The sequence below is a fragment of the Polypterus senegalus genome, chromosome 1 (assembly GCF_016835505.1).
Source record: "Polypterus senegalus isolate Bchr_013 chromosome 1, ASM1683550v1, whole genome shotgun sequence".
Lineage (NCBI taxonomy): Eukaryota > Metazoa > Chordata > Cladistia > Polypteriformes > Polypteridae > Polypterus > Polypterus senegalus.
The window spans coordinates 115,144,318-115,161,475 of record NC_053154.1 but is presented as its reverse complement, the minus strand read 5'-3'; the positions used below and the strand labels follow the sequence as shown (position 1 = coordinate 115,161,475).

Below are 17,158 nucleotides of genomic sequence, written 5' to 3'. Positions count from 1 at the left end.
TACGCCATGTATGGTACTGTGGAACTCTTGACATGCAGTCATCCAAACTTGCAAAGGATTTTATGCCAGTTTGTATGAGACTGAAACCAATTTAAGACACAACGGTAGAGTAAAATGTACGCATTAAACGGTTAATTTCTAGTCTTCTGTCAATTAGCGCATCAACAAATTCTTTGATAAAGCCTCTTGGAACTGGGGTTCAGGGACAATTTTAGTTGAGTAATTCTAGTTTAAGTAATTTATTTTATTAAAGGTGTTTAATTCATGTTAAAGAACATACTGAAGGGTTTGGTTTTAATTTAATCTTTAAGGAAATGCTGCAAAAAATTTCAGGAGCCATTCCAACAATATGATCAATAGTTGAAAAACAATCTTTTTTTCCTACAACTCTTAAATCGGACTGCTGTGTTGTATTTAGTTATATGACCTTAATTATTTCTTGATGGACTGTTGATTTAGTTAAGTTTAAACACTGAGTTCCATGGTGTGTTAATCGTGGAAGGTGTAACTGTTTTTACAGGCACTACTGCTTTGCCTGTGGTTCTTGTCTTTTAACATTTAAAAAATTTTAAACGCCTAGATAAAATATCCAGTAAGCAACTGCCTCTCTTTTCTTAGTGAACAGAATGATCAAAAATTATGTTAAGTTGCTGCTTCAATCAAATCTATAGCATTGTCACTGCTGAGCCAAATTGCATGCAGACTTAAATTGTTTTCACCAAAATCCTAGCTGGGAGGATGGAGAAAGTCCTCCCTTCGGTAATATCACACGACCAAATATCACAAGACCAAACTGGATTTATTAAAGTCGGACACTTCGCTCCAAATTTTTGCCGCCTGTTTAATGTAATTTATTCACCCACAAAGTCAAACACCCCGGAGATGATATCGTTGGATGCCGAAAAAGCATTTGATAAGATTAAATGGAACTACTTTTTCACTAAATTGGAGAAATTTGGGTTCGGCCTGCTGTACGCCACAGGAGCCAGCAGCTTGAAAATTACAATAATAGGAGTGTTAAGAATGCTCTTCCCACAAGCATACTAAAACAACCAATCATTCCCATGCACTTTTTCACTGCATCTTTTCTCATTTTGATGAGCCAGAGAAATAACACTATTTCAGATTTTAATTTTTTTCAGAACTACATCACCTTTGTGTAAATATACTTTTAAATGATGATCAAATCTTGACAGGTCCACAAAGTTATATAGAGTAGACTCTTTCTGACACTCGGACAAATGGTCACATTTTCATAGATTTGTAATTTATTGAAAACTTAGTTGACACCTTTCAAATGGTGAAGGGAGTCAACAAAATGATGTATTCAAGTTAACAGTTTTAATTCCCACAGTTAAGTGGCGCTTGCGACAGATGGCAAATGTTTTTTTCAGATTTGTATAGACTTAAGGTGCCCACCATTTAGTGAATTACTTTTTATAAACTTTTTCACTATTGTTGTGCTATGTCAGTATATTACACTGTAGAAGGAATTTTTGCAAATCCCTTTAAAGTGTATTTGTGTTAACCAATCAAAGTTAAGAGTTGCTATTTTTTTTTTATAATGTATCTGTTTTGCAAATAAAATTTAAATATGTTAATTGTAGTGAAACCCTGAAAAGATTTTCTCTATTCAATTATATAGCATGTTTTTAAAAAGTTGCATTCCTGTCTGCAACCCCACCTTGAGCATTAGATGATGATGGGTGTTGAAAATTGCTACTCTTTTTATGCATTACCCTGTTTTTGTTTTTTTTTTTTTTTTTTTTTAAAACAGCCCATCACTACAGTTTGAAGCAGCATGGGCTTTAACAAACATTGCCTCTGGGACCTCTGAACAGACACAAGCAGTTGTGCAGTCAAGTATGTATATTTTAAATTTTTAGAAAAGGCAAATTCCTAAAAATGTTGAAATGCCTGCAGTTTTTCATTGCGGGAAGTCAGTTATTCCAAGCAATTATACAATTTAACATATGTCACATCTTAGCAAATATATGCATCTTTGTAGTAATTGAACAACACAGATTTGTTTCTGTATAAATATAAGGTTTAAAAAACTGACCAAATATTTATTTCTTAAATAGATGCAGTTCCGCTGTTTTTAAGATTATTGCATTCGCCACATCAAAATGTTTGTGAACAAGCAGTCTGGGCATTGGGAAACATCATTGGTAAGATCATCCCCAATGTGATTTGTTTGGAATTCAAATTGCATTTATGTTGTAATGCTTTTTTATTTTGTCTATGTAACATGAATTTAACTTGCTTTGATTTTCTGATTTTATATATTGCAATCCTCAATCAGATGACTAAAAAGTCTGATTCAAAAGTGATTGTTTAACATTCAGCTTTTAATTTTGTTTGTTGTTCTTTGCTTTTTCTGAAACTAGGTGATGGACCACAGTGTCGAGATTATGTAATTAGCCTTGGAGTGGTCAAACCCCTGCTTTCCTTTATTAACCCATCAATCCCTATTACATTTCTTCGAAATGTCACCTGGGTAATGGTTAACTTGTGCCGTCATAAAGATCCACCCCCACCAATGGAAACTATTCAGGAAGTAAGCCAATATGTTTAATACACACATGTTTTTCCTCTTACCCATTCTATTTTATATACTTGGATACCAGAAATGAATCTTGGTTGGGTTAAACTGTTAATTCAAAACAACTTTTTTGTTCTTTGTTGGTAAAACAATAAGTTCTTACATACAGTGCCTTGTATTTTTGCCCATGGATTATTTTCTATCAGCAATACTCAGATACACTGCTTGTGCAAGAATTCATATCACTTTGCTAGAATATTTAAAGTGAAAACAAATTTACCAGAATACGAAAATAAATTGACTCACCACTGGTTTCTTTCTAGACATTCCACTGTCACTATTAAATTTTCAGGATTACGGATTTGATATTAGTAGCTTCCCTTGTATTTCACACTTCTTTGATTTATTTTCGCTAAAGTTTGTGCATAACATGGATATATGGGAGGATGACAAAGATAGTTATTCAAAAAGAATCTTAACGTCCATTTGGCGTTTTCCAGACAGTATACTAGTGAATCAGCAGAGTTCTGGGGAAAAGGGGTTGTCATTGGGGGAGGCAGGGAATGAACTATTGGCCCCTATTCAGATATGCATTTGTGGTATAACCCAATACTAACCATGAGCCAAGAGTTATTGTCATTGCAGTAAAAAATATAGTAGCGGTAGCAGCATCATGTGGAGATGGCTATTGGCTAGAAATGGAAAAATTAATGGAGCACAGTATCAAAAACTTTTGGTAGGGATCTTTTGCAACAGATCCTTTATAAGGAAAATAGCAATTACTAAGTATTGGGGCAAAGCAACAAGTTGCATCTTGAAGTCCACAGAAAATCTGTGATGTAGTTTCAAAAGTGCCAGAAAATAACAAGAGTTTAAAGAAAGAAAGAAAAAGCTAATTGGTGTGCATTAGAAGACAAAACACAAAGTGACCACATTTAAAGTTGGTGGAAGTTCTTACATTTATGGATTGCATAAAAAAATTCAAATTGCACACCCGGGTGTTGTCCTTGTGGAGTCTGTCCTTTCTGTGTATTATATTCCTGTACAACCTTTATCTCCATAGCCCATTTTCACAACATTTAGTTACATGCAAAGAAAAACTAATTTAGATAAGAAATATAATAAATAAACAGTATACAAAATATAAATAATGCACACTTAGTACAGATACTATACAGTTAGGTCCATAAATATTTGGACAGAGACAACTTTTCTAATTTTGGTTCTGTACATTACCAGAATTTTAAATGAAACAACTCGTATGCAGTTGAAGTGCATACTTTCAGCTTAATTCAGTGGGTTGAACAAAATGATTGCATAAAAATGAAAGACAACTAAAGCATTTTTTTAACACAATTCCTTCATTTCGGGGACTCAAAAGTAATTGGACAATTGACTCAAAGGCTATTTCATGGGCAGGTGAGGCCAAGTCCGTTATGTCATTATCAATTAAGCAGATAAAAGGTCTGGAGTTGATATGAGGTGTGGTGGTTGCATGTGGAAGATTTTCCCATGAACAGACAACATGCGGTCAAGCCATCCTTAAGCTCCGAAAACAGAAAAAATCCATCTGAGAAATTGCTACAATATTACGAGTGGCAAAATCTACAGTTTGGTACATCCTGAGAAAGAAAGCAAGCACTGGTGAACTCGGCAACGTAAAAAGACCTGGATGTCAACGGAAGACAACAGTGGTGGATGATCGCAGAATCATTTCCATGGTGAAGAGAAACTCCTTCACAACAGCCAACCAAGTGAACAACACTCTCCAGGGGGTAGGCGTATCGATACCCAAGTCTATCATAAAGAGAAGACTGCATGAAAGTAAATACCGTGGGTGCACTGCAAGGTGCAAGCCACTCATAAGCCTCAAGAATAGAAAGGCTAGATTGGACTTTGCTAAAGAACATCTAAAAAAAGCCAGCACAGTTCTGGAAAAACATTCTTTGGACAGATGAAACCAAGATCAACCTCAACCAGAATGATGGCAAAAAAAAGTATGGAGAAGGCGTGGAACAGCTCATTATCCAAAGCATACCACATCATCTGTAAAACCCAGTGGAGGCAGTGTGATGGCTTGGGTGTGCATGGCTGCCAGTGGCACTGGGACAGTAGTGTTTATTGATGATGTGACACAGGACAGAAGCAGCCGAATGAATTCTGAGGTGTTCAGAGACATACTGTCTGCTCAGATTCAGCTAACTGCAGTCAAATTAATTGGGTGGCGTTTCATGATTTAAATGGACAATGACCCAAAACATGCAGCCAAAGTAACTCGAGAGTTTATTAAAGCAAAGAAGGGGAAAATTCTTTAATGGCCAAGTCAGTCACCTAATCTTAGCCAAACTGTGCATGCATTTCACTTGTTGAAGACTAAACTTCAGACAGAAAGGCCCACAAACAAACCGCAAATGAAAGCCACAGCAGTAAAGGCCTGGCAGAGCATTAAAAAGGAGGAAACCCAGCATCTGGTGATATCCACGAGTTCAAGACTTCAGGCTGTCATTACCAGCAAAGGGTTTTCAACCAAATATTTGAAATGAATATTTTATTTCCAGTTATTTGTCCAGTTACTTTTGAGCCCCTGAAATAAAGGGATTGTGTTAAAATACTTGCCTCACATTTTTATGCAATCTTTTTGTTCAACCCACTGAATTAAAGCTGAAAGTCTGCACTTCAACTGCATCTGAATTGTTTCATTTATAGTTCATTATGGTAATGTACAGAACCAAAATTAGAAAAAAGTTGTCTGTCCAAATATTTATGGACCTAACTGTATATAATTAAGACTAGTAGAGTCCTTATGTATTGAATTGTTGAAGTTTCTAAATGAAAGTTAAATAAGATCGGCAATCTGCACAGGTTCTAGGCCAAAAGACAGCACGACCCCACTGGGCATTCTGCCTCAGGTAGTTCTTTATAATGGTTTTTGCTGAGGCTTCTATTTTGGTTCAAGTGAGATCGAGAATGGCATGTTGAAGTATAACTGTTAAATTTGTAGCTAATGCACAAAGTACTTTATCATTTAAGTTTTTTTCCTTTGATATTTTCTAAACCTTCAGGAATTTACAAGCTAAAATGTTATATACTGCTAACGTTAAATCCTTTAAGAACATATACTTTGAGCATCAATTGTAAAATTGTATATTCTGTGTTATGAAATTGATCAATTGTAAAATTGTATATTCTGTGTTATGAAATTGAACAAGTATATGAGTGCGGATAGGTTGTCACAGTTTCTTTGAGCAATCAATATAAAATTTTTCTTTTCAATATATTTTTGTTGGGGAGAGTTATTTGATCTGATTTGTATAAAATATGGCATTCTGCATCTGACTTGTATTTTAGTCTCTGTAATACAGTCTGTAAAGTCACTAACTTGCTCCCACTTCTATAGCCTTGTTAATTGTTGCTTAAGAGGAAACTTGTGTGCTGTTTGATTACAATACCACTTCTCGTTTGTGTTTGAAATCTGTTTAATAGATTACTTAATCTTTCCAGATGTGCTTAACTTGTTTATTTGAGTGGTACAGTTATGTTTTACTTTCAGTTTAATTTTCCTTAACAATATGGTTCTAGTTACATCAGTGTACATGAGTGGCACTTAAATATCTTTATTTTTGCGCTCCAAGATTAGAGATTAACATATTTTTCATTATTTGTACAGATACTTCCAGCACTGTGTGTGCTTATCCACCATAATGATGTAAATGTAAGTTAAGGCAATTTTTTTCTTATTGTATTCCTTTTTAAAAGGTTTACTTACAGCTGTATTAAAAAAAATAAATGAGTGCACATTTTGTATTGCCTCAATTTAATGTGTTTGAAATGTGCAGAAGGTGGTTTGTAATTTCATTAATGCGGTTGTAATGGTAAATGATGTGTAATGTTCAGCTTTCATTAAAGTGTCATGTATATTTTTGTCTTGATAGATTTTGGTGGACACTGTTTGGGCTCTCTCTTATTTAACTGATGCTGGCAATGAACAAATTCAGATGGTAATAGATTCAGCAATTGTTCAGAATTTGGTGCCTCTTTTGAGCCACCAAGAAGTCAAAGTACAGGTAAATTTTTTTTTTTTTGTTTAGAAAGGAAATTAAAGGCTTACAGAAAGATATTGGTCTTAATTTGGTTTACTTATAGTGTGGCCCTCATCAGATTAAGAGATGCAGCAGAAACCCTGCTTTACTTAAATGTAGCTGAGCCTAAAAAGTAAAAAAAACTGTTTCTGTAATCATTTTAAAATAGCATTTTTATTTTGTGTCATTAACATTTTAGTTTTATTAAAAGCTATTGACTTGAAATTCTTATGCAGCCTCCATTTTAAGGAGCACACCCGTAAATTTAAAGGTGAAATGTTAATGTAATTCTTTTCTAGGAGGCCCTAATATTTAGTAAAACACACACAACTGTCTTGTACCAAGAGATTTGTAAACAGAAAAATATATAAAAACTAGGGTGCTCTGCCCCTTGCTCACTTCGCTCACCAACCCCCGGGCAGGCGTGTATTAGAAAGCGGATGTGCTGGAAAATAATGGCGGCCGCACAAAATATTGACACTTTGGGCACAATTTGGACATTTTTTCACTTAGGGGTATAATCACTTTTGTTGCCAGCGGTTTAGACATTAATGGTTGTGTGAGTTATTTTGAGGGGACAGCAAATTTACACCGTTATACAAGCTGTACACTGGCTGCTTTACATTGTATTGAAGTGTCATCTTCAGTGCTGCCCCATGAAAAGATATAATAAAATATTTACAAAAATGTGAGTGGTGTACTCTGTTTTGTAAGATACCATACATACTTTATAATGCCCTTTGAATTTATTTTATGTATTTTTCTTTTATTTCCATAGCACAGTGTCCATCCTCACTTAATCTACCCAGTGATGTGGAATTTGTTCATTTTACCGCTACTTTATTTCTTATTGCTCAGCTAACGGTTTTTTTTTTTCTTCCCTTCCATAAATAAAGTTATGTCACAACTGCTAGACATCAGTTTCAATCCTGTTTTCTTAGTTTGTTTTAAAGAAATCCTTATCATGCTACTGGTCAGTTTAATCCTGCTAATCTGTCAGCATTGCCCCTTGGCTTTTTTTTTTTTTTGTCCCCCGTCCTCCTCTTCTTCAATGTGTGCTTTTTCTCTTTCTCTCCATATTTGCACCTGCACAGGGATCCTCATACTCTACAAGTTTCCCTGAAGTAAATTCTCCTTCAAAGAATGGAATGCTGGTTTTCTAGATTTATATGCATATATACAAACTGATTACAAGTACTATGTGTTTATTTTAGCAGGGTTCCTGCTGGTTATACTTGAATAGAAATGTTGAAAGAAAGAAAAGTTACATTTGAGTTAAAAGGAAGCAGGATATGAAAATAAATAAATAAAAAATGCTGCTATGCATAAATCAGAATAGTACATTAAACTACAGTTTTAAAAATTGTATTTATAATTGTAATATATTCAATTAAGAGACTCTTGTTTCTGTATATATTTCAGACAGCTGCACTAAGAGCCGTGGGCAATATTGTGACTGGTACAGATGAGCAGACACAAGTGGTGCTTAACTGTGACGCTCTTTCCCACTTTCCAGCCTTGTTGACACACCCAAAAGAAAAGATTAACAAGGTTAGCAGAAAGCCTTTGATGGGGATTATTCGTAGGGTTGATTTTAGTGGGGTTTTTTTTGTGTTGTGTTGGAGCTGATGAAATAAGAGAACTGTGATGCTTGTGTGATGATTGTGTCAGTAGAAAGTAGATTTTTATTGATAAATGCTTATTAGCAAATCCATGTTGGGCTTTATGGGGAATTAATATGGGAAAAGGTTGTAAAGGTTAGGTTTGAATGAAGTTGAAAACGTATGATTACTATCTGCCAGAAAAGGGGGCACAGAGAATTTGTCTTTGCTGATAATGGAGTGCATCTGAAGCCGTTCACTTTAAAACTTTTGTTGGCTTTTTTTTAATTTGTGTGAAATGGCTGATGATTATAGCCTTAATGTAGCTCACCTTGGCAGATTGTGCATCCAGCAGTCTCTTACAGGTCCATTGATTTAATGTTCCTGTAGTCTGATCCTTCACATTCAAAGGTGACGTGATTCTATTGAGACTCTGGTAAAGCAAAGGAGTATTTACTTACTGGACTGTCTGTTTAAATGTTCTTGCAGGAGGCAGTATGGTTCCTTTCTAACATCACAGCGGGGAATCAACAGCAAGTACAGGCTGTGATTGATGCTAATCTTGTTCCAATGATCATACATCTTTTAGATAAGGTAGGAAAATACTTTTTAAATTTCTCATAAATATAAATCTGAGTCAGGTCAGGTTGGGGAGCATACACTGGTACAGCTCATTTTTGCATCCATCACACGACGAATTAGCTAAAGATCCTGGTTGGCAACCCTCTCATGCAGACGTGGTCCAGTTCCACCTTCCAGAAATGACCATCTGTCTGTCGTAGCTAGGTGTAACGTGGTTGTGCCTTTGGCCTTTTCCCAAACGCTTGGTCCTCAACAATGAGGATCCTGCGAGCTGGATCACCCTCGGGCTGTAGTGCCGTAACTGACGCTCCCTTCCAATGCAAGTAATGTACCTCATTTAAGACTCTTACGAGCTGCTGCTCGTTTAAAACAAAGTTAAAACAGTGGGATCCAGGGATTCTCTGAAGAGACACAGTACTGAAGGAGTCCAGTCTTGGTCTCGGGTCACTGGATAGTGCCCATGTCTCGCAACCATATAGCAAGACAGGAAGCACCAGGACTCTAAAGACTTGGACCTTTGGCATATATATTTGGAGTGCCACACACCCCTTCCTGTGGCCTCATGAACCCCCATTCTCTTCCAATATGTCTACTGACTTCATAGGAAGAGTCACCCAAAACATGAATATTTGCTGCCGAGGTAAGTAAACTTCAAGTCTGAATATTAGGAAGTAATTTGCTTAACATAGAGATGCATGAAATCAGTTTTGTACCAAAGAAGTTTTAGGTTTAATTTTAAATATAAACACTGCAGCAGTGTGTTTGTATTTGCACACTCAAGTTTTTTTGTTTCCTTTTAAATTTAATTCAGACTATTTTAGCACTGTGTTTTTAAAGTGTTTCCATAGACTTCAGTGTTTGCAATGTAAAATAGTCTTAGTGTGTTTATTTTTTTACTCTGAATTTCAAATGTGTCTGTTTTTGTTTTGGAGGCAAAGGTTACCAGACCATTTTCTTTCCATTCTTCAGTAGAACTTTGCTTATGGTAATCCATATAGGAACGAGATTAGTTTTTGTTGGTCAACTTGTTACTTTACAAGTTTCAAGTCACATTAGTTTATTGGTAAATGGTTGCTTTGCATATTGACAAACACCCACATGATGTTCAGTGTGAAATGGCACTTGATTATAGCCTAAAAGTAGCTCACCTTGGCAGACTGTGCATCCAGCAGTCTTACAGGTCCGTTGATTAATGTTCCTGTAGTCTGATCCATCACATTTTCAGAGGTGGCATATGTGATTCTAATGGGACTCGTGTTAAGAAAAGGAGTATTTACATAATTTATTTAGTGGCAATATTCTCCTTTCTTTTGCAAATGGGACTGTAGAGATAAACACTACCAGAAATGCACAATTTCCTTCAGACCCTCATTAATAACCAAAATACTTTCCATTCTTAATACTAGTCAAAATTGGTTTAGTTTTTCATTTCACTGTTTAATTTGTTTGTGAATGATATGGTTTATTTGTGTTATGGTACATTACAGTTTGAGAATTCAATGAAAAAATGAATTTTTCTGCTGTTCTAGACCCTTAATCTGGCATGTTGGATCACAAAAGTATACTAGATCATTCACTTTAGAAATAAAATCTCCTTAATGGTTACATTGTTATCGAAGTGTTCCTTTTAGTCTGAAAACCTAGTGTATGACCTAATTTTTAGTAGATCGTGAGCAGTATAATTGTTTTTTTTTTTTTGTTACTAAATGAAAATAATTGGATGTAAATTTGTCTTTGACTCGTTAAGTAATTCAACATTTTAATTTCTGAATCTGGCATGCCAGGTCTCTTCATTCATGCTCCCTTAAACATACTTTCAATTTGTTGCTATTAACTACGAGCTGTGTAAGCCTGTAATGTAAAAAGCCAAGGCTCCTAGAAACTATTGAAAGTGTCAGAAAAAAAATGGAAATGCAGAGTCTGCAGTTTTGTTTTATGGACGTGATCGCCTCCCATTGTCTATCAGAGGGTAAGCGAGTTTGTCTCTGACTCTTGGAGCTTCATTGGTGTAGCCTCACACTTCCAGGTCGGACAGACATACACATGCAGACACACACACTTCTGTGTGTAGACATTTATATATAAGATTACTGAAAACTAGCATATCTATTACTCAAATTGTGTATAGTAGAGAAATCCTGAATAGATTGCTGAATTCAGCATGCAGAGGTATTTAACATTTTAAGTGACAAGAAACCAATTATATACATCTAATCCATATGCTGTTTCTGTTCTTAGGGTGATTTTGGTACACAGAAAGAAGCTGCATGGGCAATAAGTAACTTGACCATTAGTGGAAGGAAGGATCAGGTGAGAAAATTGAGGTTTTTCTGTAATATTTAAATTAAAGAAGCATTGAATCTTTAAGTTACACTTTAATGTTAAAATATTTTATTTTGGTATCTTGTATGAAATAGATAATGGCATTTTATTATACTATTCTTAACTGCTTGTTTGCAACCTAATTTGAAATAAACATTAATATTTTGTTCCTTAACATTGGTAGGTAGCGTACCTTATCCAGCAAAGCGTTATTCCTCCATTTTGCAACCTTCTTACAGTCAAAGATGCACAAGTTGTGCAGGTTGTATTGGATGGACTCAGTAACATCCTAAAAATGGCAGATGATGAAGCAGAAACAATTGCTAACCTGATTGAAGAGTGTGGAGGTTTGTATTGAATTTCAGATTTAAACACGTATTTATAACTGAATGATTCCCATTAGCTGACTGTGAATCTTAAAAAGCTGTCCACCGGTTTTGATGGCTACTGAGACATCTAAGATTCAGTCCTTTAACTGCTACATCGGGCCAACCAATTATGTGTAATTCGTTCTTTAGAAGCAAATATAAACGGAGTGTGGCATACCTTTGTACTGTTATGTTAGAGAAACAAATGTACATTTTGTTTTGTTTTTTAATAGTGACATTGCTTCTAAGCAATACAAAAGATAGAAAAGTAAATGGTAAAGTTAAGACAGCTCCTTTAGAACCAAGAAGATGCCAAAATCGAAGCACAAACCTTATTTTGTTACACCTTCAATTTCTATGAAGTCGGGAATGTTCTGAAATCCTTGTATTCTATTAACATGGTCATTTTATACCTCTGTAAATATAGCTTTACTCTTCAATAATTGTTCAAAAAATTGTGAAGTATTTTATGCCTCTGGTTTAGTTTGTATGACCATTTTTTCCTCTTGAAAACAATTGGGTAATAACCTGCTTAGTTAACTGAACATTTGTACTTCTTAGGTTTGGAGAAAATAGAGCATTTACAAAATCATGAAAATGAGGACATCTATAAACTGGCCTATGAAATTATTGATCAGTTCTTCTCTTCTGATGACGTAAGTGTAATTGGGCACAGAATAGTTTATCCTGCCGTGATGTACTTTACATCTTTTGTATTACTTAATAGGTTCTATACAAGAGAAAATGTGCTCAAGAAAACTTACACACCTAAATCAGATGCATCCTTAGTTCAATTCTGTTATATTTAGTTGTTTATGAATATGTTATGTATTTATTTGCCTGTCTTATTTGAATATAGATATATTTTGTACTTTAGAAGACAAACATGCTTTATTTTTGTTATACAACTACATCTACTGCACTGTGCAGAGGTTTTATACCACCCAAGAAAATTTTCATAATTTTGTGAACAGTAAATGTTTGAATGTAAAAACATCATATGACATTAGAATAAACGCAGCAAACACTGAAACAATAAAAAGTAACAACAATTCCTTGCGTTTCCTAGAAGCGTATTGCTATTTTGCGAGGTGACTTAATTGATGCAAGCTTGATTCCCAGACCGCGTCTTGAGGCTTCTGAGCCATTCCATGTGTTTGGTAAATTCTACCAATGTTTCACACATCAGATTCAAGTCAATGAGGTGGTGATTATTTAAACCAGTTGTACTAGTGATGCTATTTAACAAACAAGTGAATGATAACCATAAGTACTAGGGTTCCTAAAGGAGAGGTTTGCAAATGTGTTTTCTGTGAAAATGTGAGTATTCCTAGTTTTGTATCAGTAAGCTGTAGCATATCTAGATTTTCAAGACGTGGTGTTCAAGCTTTCATAAAGAGGAGTGAAAACATTGGACAAGACGGACAATGCCGTGTGACAGAAGAATATCTGGCAGAGTCATCTGACACAAGTCAGAACAAAGGGTTTTGTAACCCGTGTTGCAGCCACTAAAAAGTCATTCTTGTAGAAAGGTAATGAGTAGAAGCGATGATATACAGAAGAACGTAATACATGGAGTAACAACCAGTAGATGGAAACTTGATAGGAGAATGAGTGCAAATACAAAATTAGTGTTCATAACACCAGTAGGTTAGGAGAAGCAATTAGCAAGAAGCTTAAAGCAATGGAATGATTGCAGAGAAACATTTATTCATTTAGTTGAATTTTATCCAAAGCATCTTGCAAATAGTCTAATTATGGTCTGGTTTGAAACATGTATTGTAAACAGATTTTGATTAATGTTGCTGTACCATTAGGAAAATCATTCAGCATGATGATGACCCCAAACACAGTGCAGGCGCAATTATGACCAATTTAGACTAAAGGTGGAGCACTACAGTATTAGAAAGGCAATCTCAAAACTACTTCAACATAATTCCAGTTGTGCAAGATCACTTTGGACAAGGAAAAGGGGGAAACAAAGCAGCCAGAGTAAAGGAAAGTCCAGGTTAATCCTGTAAGAAGCTTGAAAAACTTGCCACAGGACTTGTAAAAGAAATCAGCAGTGTACCAGTTTTGCATTATAAGACAGGACATACAAAATGCTGATTTGGTTTAAAAAAACACAGGACATTCTTGTTACCTTTTAATTATTGTTTTGATTATTGTGTGAAACACTGATGTTCTAGTGTTCATGAGCAAATAAACACTGCCAAAATAACCACATTTACAAATTTTCATTGCTTGACCTAAGACTTGCACAGTACCATATAACTAAGACACTTCACTATTTTTAGCAAAAGTGTTTTGGGCAGGCATTCATGTATTTGTACCTATTCCTGCATTGTCATAAAACAGTGGTATAAATGGAGAACTATAGTAACAATGGGCTAAAGTGCGCCTTTTTTCTTTTTTCTAGTTCACTCTTCAGCAAAAGAGATTTTTTTTTTTTTAAGCAATCGCTTTTGATGAAACCTAGAAATTTTGCTACTGACTGTACCATTTTTCATGAGACAACTTGATTTACAACCATCACCTTTTTCAGGATCTTTTCCTTATTACCCAGAGCTAACATGTTAGATTTCTGTCAACCCAGAAAAGTACCTGGTTGCCCCGATTTGTTAAGAAATAGATAGTAAATCACCTGGGGTGGTCCCACTGGATCTTAAATATGTAAAAGAAACTAATAACTTGAAGGACAAGTAGTAGTTGCAGCACTGTACGTGCTCTCTAACCAGGGCAAGCAGACATTTTCTTACACACAACTTGCAGAGGGTCCCAATGATAAACAGTTTGTACTACTGCATTGTAGTTGTGAGTTTGTGCCAGAGTACCAGCTCAAAAAAAAAACTGTCATCAGTCCTAACTCATAGCTACTGGTGGTGCTAGAAACGTTAGTATTTTATACACTGTGAAGATGACTATAAGAAAGCAAAACCACCTAAAGCCTTAGTGTTTTTCTAAAGCCAAAAGTAGTTGGGCTGTGTAGTTATCTGCTCAGTTCGTTGGAGAAAAAATGGCAAACTACCAATACTGTGTTTTTGTTTTCTGGTATGATTTTTAAGCAACTGGATTAAACAATCTTGTATATTTATAAGCATTAGACAGATTCCACATTTACTATGGTCAATGCTGCATTTATCTTTTGGGTATCTTTAATTTACGTCATAATTAACTTTTGTTTTTTTTTGTTTTGTTTTTTTTTTTTTTTGTCTTGATAGATTGAAGATCCTAGCCTGGTACCAGAGGCAATTCAAGGTGGAACATTTGGTTTCAATTCATCAGCTAATGTGCCAACCGAAGGATTTCAGTTTTAAAAAAGAAAAACCCTACCTGGAGTTAATTACGTGATGCAGCTCTGTAATTTGAAATTAGATCCATTGTGCTTGGCTCATGGGATCCACTGCTGCATTAAATCGGAGAGAAAATGTGTGGATTTCGTTTGGAGTCAGAGAGAAACCCAAATGAAGTGATGGCGAGTGGGTGCGAATGAGAATGAGTGGCAAAATGTTGCAAAATCTACACTTGAATGCTTTGAGGATGTTTTCAAGAAACTGCAAGTTTTTGAAGATCAACGGCAAAGAAGGATTGGAAAACCACGATACAAATTCAAACAATTGGGTGAAAATGATACCATATCGGAGCTTATGGACATGTAGCCAGCAGAAGCAGGAAATTGGTCAGCTTGTCAGTCTAGAGTCTCAGAACCAAGGCCTGGTTATAAAACGCTGTGTGAATGGACCCATGTATGAATGTCTGGACTCAATATGGTGGAGCCAGGTTCATCTCAAATCCAGGGCTCTCCATTCATGAAACCTCCTCCCGTGTCCAGGAGTGTAGCGTGTGTACGAGAGTATGGGTGTGATGTATGTGAACGCATGCAAAACTTGATTTGCCTCTAACGGGCTGATTTAATAAACCCAAAAAAAAAAACACCAAAATAACGTTGTGTTAGTATTACTTTACACTGGACAATGTAATTGACTGGGTGAGCAGCAGTGCATTGTATCATATACATTTAGTAGCTTTTTGTTTACTTGCATACAGTTTTTTTTTTTTTTTTTTTTTTTTGCTTCCCCCCTTTTTTAGAAATTTTATTTTTGAAAATTTTTACACCTTTTTATTTTAAATGCTTGGATAAAAACATTAAGGAAAAATGGACGGCACCCCTGTGTGTTTACACCAGGTGTTGATTTGATGCTGTGAATAATTTTCCATATCTATTAAAAAGGAAAACTGTTACAAATTGTCTAATTTTACCTTCCTGCATGAATAATAAATAGTTGTTTACCGTGAACCCCATTGAACTGCTTTGCAGTGCAGTACACAGTTGCCATAACCAAATGCTTTGTACTTGTATCACAATCATGTGATAAGATAACCATTAACTTGTAATATGGTGAATCGCATTTCTCTGCATGTACTAAATGGCAGCATAGTTTTATTTTAGACATTTTGTTAGGCTGGGTATTTTTACAACAGTGCTGTGTTAATAACTGTTAATCTTTTTAATTTTTTTTTTTTTCCTTCAGAAGTTAGGGTCATTTCTATAAAATTTGCACATGTACTGCTAACGATGGACTGATTGAAAGGTGTATTGTAGATGTATAAATATTTGTTGCAGCACCTTTAACCATACGCATATACCTTTTTTAACCATTTGTTTAGAAATAGACAGCCACGAACAATCTATCTTGAGTCACTTTAGGGGAGATTTTTTTTCTTTACTATTTAAAATTTTATTTTCCTGTTTTTGAGGTGTTTATACACTAAAACCATTAATTGTGGGCTTCTCTTTAAGGTGGCTCATTGTAGGAAAACATTGTGCCTTCCCTTTACAGCACAAGTGATGCATGCACAGGCTTGCTCAATTTTAAGTTCAAGGCTAGCCACCAGTAGCTTTTGTGATCTAGACATATTTTTGTGTTACTTAATTTCATAACACTGTAGAAAGGACTATTTTTTGTGGTCGCATTTTGTTGAGTTAGGTTCTTTTTTTCCTCGGCATCTTTTGTCAGCAAAGTGTGGTTTCAAAAGAGGGAAAGATCTACAAATAGTACGTTTAAACTGTCATTTTTAGATTAAAAGGAAACATTTTTGGAGGACAAAAAATAAACGTTGAAACCCACATGTGGCGAGTAGTCTTTTTTCTTTTTGATTTTGTTTTTTTAAAAAATATTTTAGGTGATACTTGCATGCCTTCGCTTTCTTCACAGAGAGATTTGCTTCCATTTCTGTATCTGTCCCCAGATTAAATGAGGTCCTTAACTGGCAGCACGCGGTGTGAGAGGCCACTCACTGGAGAGCCCATTGCACGGCACACACAGCTCTATACTTTAAGACAGAGCCAGTTTGACAGCCAAAGTAACGTGATGTGCAGGCCATTTCGAATTTCGCCGTGTTTCCTATTGAATCACAGTTTTGGAAACCTTTTGAAAATGGCACGAAATGCGCCTTCCATTGACATCGAAAGATTCATAACAGCTACTGGGACCTAGTATCCGATATTCTGGAAAGGTGCTAAACATCTTAGAGCAGGCACTCAGTAATGATGAATACAATTAGTTTTCATTTGGCTGACTTCCTTGGACGTTGCTAGAACCTTCAGGGCATTTTGTACATTTAAACAAGCGAACTCTTAATAATATATTTTTCGTGACA

The 17,158-nt window shown here is 35.4% G+C and overlaps 1 protein-coding gene and 1 non-coding gene across 2 annotated transcripts in view; both read left to right on the top strand.

The window, feature by feature from the left end:
* Nucleotides 1-15,430, top strand: part of kpna4 (karyopherin alpha 4 (importin alpha 3)) — a 29,005-nt gene extending 13,575 nt beyond the window's left edge. The window contains exons 7-17 of the mRNA XM_039756617.1: nucleotides 1,778-1,863; nucleotides 2,085-2,171; nucleotides 2,391-2,560; nucleotides 6,213-6,257; nucleotides 6,478-6,609; nucleotides 8,047-8,175; nucleotides 8,715-8,819; nucleotides 11,046-11,117; nucleotides 11,314-11,476; nucleotides 12,059-12,153; nucleotides 14,719-15,430. Of these exons, the coding sequence (XP_039612551.1) occupies nucleotides 1,778-1,863; nucleotides 2,085-2,171; nucleotides 2,391-2,560; nucleotides 6,213-6,257; nucleotides 6,478-6,609; nucleotides 8,047-8,175; nucleotides 8,715-8,819; nucleotides 11,046-11,117; nucleotides 11,314-11,476; nucleotides 12,059-12,153; nucleotides 14,719-14,814 (1,180 nt within the window). The 3' untranslated portion in view covers nucleotides 14,815-15,430. The remainder of the gene's footprint in view (nucleotides 1-1,777; nucleotides 1,864-2,084; nucleotides 2,172-2,390; nucleotides 2,561-6,212; nucleotides 6,258-6,477; nucleotides 6,610-8,046; nucleotides 8,176-8,714; nucleotides 8,820-11,045; nucleotides 11,118-11,313; nucleotides 11,477-12,058; nucleotides 12,154-14,718) is intronic.
* Nucleotides 8,426-8,620, top strand: LOC120520237. The gene has a single exon (XR_005631797.1).
* Nucleotides 15,431-17,158: the final 1,728 nt, after the last annotated feature.